This window comes from Crocodylus porosus, unplaced genomic scaffold (genome assembly GCF_001723895.1).
Source record: "Crocodylus porosus isolate Cpor-Errol unplaced genomic scaffold, CroPor_comp1, whole genome shotgun sequence".
Classification (NCBI taxonomy): domain Eukaryota; kingdom Metazoa; phylum Chordata; order Crocodylia; family Crocodylidae; genus Crocodylus; species Crocodylus porosus.
The window spans coordinates 44,589,946-44,593,680 of NW_017728949.1; the positions used below are offsets into that span (position 1 = coordinate 44,589,946).

Genomic DNA, 3,735 nt, shown 5'->3' on the forward strand with positions numbered 1-3,735 from the left:
ACAAGCCACTCCATGGCTGCAAGGCCAGAAGCTGCAAAGGCTTTTGGTTTGGGGCTGGGGAGGAGGGGAAGCCAGGCTCACCTTGTTGCTCAGCCACCGGCTCCTGCTGCCGCTGGCTGCCTGTTATGTTTGATAGGCAGTGAGGGGCAGATAAAAATTAATTTTAGAAAATTATTAGAGGCTCCGCAGGCCAGACAGAATGGGCTGGTGGGCTGCATTTTGCCCACCCCCGAGTTAAAGTGACTCCTAGAAAAATGGGTGGAATATGATTGTGTGGAAAGTAACCACAGAAAAGGACAGGGTCACATGCCCACAATGTTGCAGGCTGCGAGTTAATGACATCCAGCTCTCCCAGCAGTTAGTACTCAGCCATCTACAGCGGGCAGCCAGGTCGAGGTCTTCCCTGCAGGCTCTCGAACAGTCTCCTTCCAGTTCTGTCCCACAGTACTTGGTATCCCATGCGAGAGCAACCCACACCAAACCCAGTGCAGCCACGAGCCCCATGTTGCCAGATGTACAGTAGTGATCATATCTGTACAATAATTCCAAGCAGTGTACAAAATGTACAATATTTTTTGCAGTAACTACTTGACACAGCAAATGCAACCCCCGTGTCACTCTCAGGGAGTCTTAACTGAGTTTGGCACTTGCTCATGACAGGTTGCCTCGACAAAAAGAAATGCTTCAACTTTGTCTTTGATGATCTCATTCACTAACTGGCAACTTAGTGAGAAATAGAAAGTAAACGAGACGCCTTATTTGTATACTCATTTGCATATTTTATGAAAGTACGATCGTTTTTCAGCTAATAGATAATTCTGAGATAATTTCCAGATGATCCCTTCATGTCGAAGACCCGGCGACGCTGCCCCAGACCCTGCGCAAGCACAACCCTGGCTCCCTGCAAGCCCAGCGGGCTGAGCCGGATCACATTCAGCGGCCCCGCGCACGGCAACAAGCGGCGCCCGGCTCCGCAGGGCCCCGCAGGCTTGGAGGCGGCCGAGCCGGGCCGGGCGAGGCCCACGGGCGCTACTCACTGCGCGGAGATGTCAAAGCGCACATCTCGATCCTCCCACAGGGCGTCCAACACCGCGGCCATGACCCGCCGCAACCCGGGCAACCCAGCAGCGCCGCCGCGATTGGGGCGGGGCCTAAACGCGCCCGGAGCCCCACCCCCGCCGTCAGTCCGGGCCGTGATTGGAGCCCGCGGCGGCGCCTGCGCAGTGGGGCCGCTTCCTGCAGCCGCCAGCTCATCTTGCCGCGTAACGGCCTGCGCGTGCCCGGTTCTTTTGCCTTGGGGCTTCTCTCGTCCTGGGGCGGTCAGCGAGGCAGAGGGACCAGAGCGGCCCAAACATCCCCGGGGCGGTGTCCGTTTACAAAGTAAACTGATCAAGCGCACGCGGAAGCCTGTGTGGGTGCCTGCCCTAGGCATTGTATGAGAAATAACAATATTTCGACACCTCCCACCCCGCTTCTGAGTGGCTTTACATGTGAATGAGCTTCTTGAAAGCAATGAAGTTGAAAGATCCAGGGCATTAACATTTTGCATCACAGAGAAAAAAGAAATGAAGGAATCGATTAAAATGAAAAAGTGAAAGCCTAGAAAGCCTAGCACCGATATAAAGAAAATTGTCCGTATCAGAAATTGGCCTGATATGGCCGATAATTTGGCCAATAAATGGTCCGTGCATGTGCTGTTGCAGCACATGTAGATAGCAAGGAGCACAGGCAGCTTGACTGGTAGTGTCCAGCTGGTAAGTCTGGTGTGGTGGAAGAGGAGGGGGAGGAAAGGGGTGTGCAGGGCAGATCAATGCCCCTCATGGTAAAGAAGGGAGTGGGGCTGGGGCTGGGACGAACTGGGACAAGTACTGTCCAGCTGGGGCAGCCACAGGATGGCTCCATGCCCCCTGGATGAGCCACAGCTCTGTCCCATGCCCGCCCTTTACCAAATAGGCAGCACTTGCCCCAGTCCCTGTCCCAGCCTCACTCCCTCCCTCACTGCAGGGGGTGTCGATCTGTTCCCCACACCCCTTCCCTCTCCCCTCCTCTTCCACCACAACAGACTTCCCAGCAGGACACTGCTCTTCAAGCTGCCGACTGGTATCGTAAATCGGATCAGTATGAGCTGACACACCTCCTTAAAAATCAGCTATCAGTATCTGCCCCAAAAATCTCTATCGGTGCACCCCTAGTTTAGGATAAGGGAAAGACTCCAAAGCAATAGAAAATGGCATCAGATCCTCGTATGAAGGCGACCTAAGCAACGGCAGCAGCTTGCAAGGTCTTACACTCTTTTCAATGATAGGGAAAGTATTTTCCAGTGTCACATTCAGGGGAATAAAAGCAGCAGTAGAAACAAAGCTCAGGGACGAGCAAGCCAGATTTCAACACGGGGTAGGGGCAGATGGTATGCCAACTAGTATAACAGTTCTACCAAGTGAAGGGGTGGTAGACACACAAAGCAGTTGCAATGGATTAGTTTGTGGAACCCCCCTTCCCCCACCTCCCCTTAACTTGGTAAAATTGCTTCATCTAGCTGCATCCCCAAAATGTCACAAACAGATTTGCATCTTAAAACTAATGACAGAACAGAGCATCAAATGGCAACGTCTGAAACATCACCAACTGCTGATGCTTTCTCAGTCCGACAAAGGGTATTTATACCCAAAAGCTGGCAAAGAAGAATTTTTCTAACTATTTGAGTTGGTCTAATAAAAGAGCAGATTTACCCAAAGAACCTTGTCTGACAGATTTAAAAAGCTTTGGATAGCCTCCATTAAAATTTTCTCTGGAACGTCTTGAAGTGTTATGGCATGTCATGTGATATAATTAGCAATATCAAAGCTTCACATCAAGGTATAATATGCACAGTTAATGTAGGGTTGAACACATATTTCAGCAAAAACCTTGGTGTCATAAAGGATCTCTTCTCTCACTCCTGTCTGGCATTGCAATTGGATACAGATCCAAAAAATGCATCACATGGTGTAAAGTACATTCTGAATTTTACTGATGACATAGCTCTTCCATGTGCCTGCCTTATCTGAATTTTAAAAGAAAATGGGTATATTTTGTACCCTAAAAGGAAATTTTGTTTTTCTAGTTCAAACAATATTTAAAAAAAGCAAGTTGCCATTTTGCAGAGTAAAGTAGTGTTGCATAATGCCTTTGCAAGAATTCAGCAGAAACAGAATAATTCAGAGGATTAGGTTCCTTAGTCCAAGGTGCAAATTAAGGGAGAACTTGGGGGGAGGGGGCTGAGCCCCCTCATAAGAGACAAGCCCCCCTGTAAGATTTGAAAATCATAACCTGGGGCTTTGATCAGATTGCTCCCTCACTTAGGTGGGCTTGTTAATCAATGAACTGGTTTACTTTTTTTTGCAGACCCCAGTAAGAGTGTAATTCAAACCCTGCCTTAGCCCTTGTAGCTGTTTTGGGATCTAAGTCGCTGCATATAATGGAAGTTCTACTTCATAAATTATTTCATACATAGGAAATGCAATATAAGCCATAAGGCTGAATTCTAATCTCATATACACAGTGAATTTTAATGATATTCTGATTTTACTGTCACATGTATTTAAAAAAACCCCAGACAGAGTGATCACCTGAATGATTACTAGAGGCAGGTCTAATTTAGAAAGTTCAGTGGTGATGAAGTCCATGGCAGAATTCCCAGTGATTTCACTGGGATAATTTTCAGCTGAAGTGTTAACCCAAACATTAAATATCATT

At 48.3% G+C, this 3,735-nt stretch overlaps 1 protein-coding gene across 1 annotated transcript in view; it reads right to left on the reverse strand.

Annotated features, from left to right (window-relative positions):
* The window catches only part of BBS5 (Bardet-Biedl syndrome 5), a 30,578-nt gene extending 29,444 nt beyond the window's left edge, over positions 1-1,134 (reverse strand). Inside the window, exon 1 of the mRNA XM_019554560.1 lies at positions 1,038-1,134. Coding sequence (XP_019410105.1) covers positions 1,038-1,099 — 62 coding nt within the window. The 5' untranslated portion in view covers positions 1,100-1,134. The remainder of the gene's footprint in view (positions 1-1,037) is intronic.
* Positions 1,135-3,735: the final 2,601 nt, after the last annotated feature.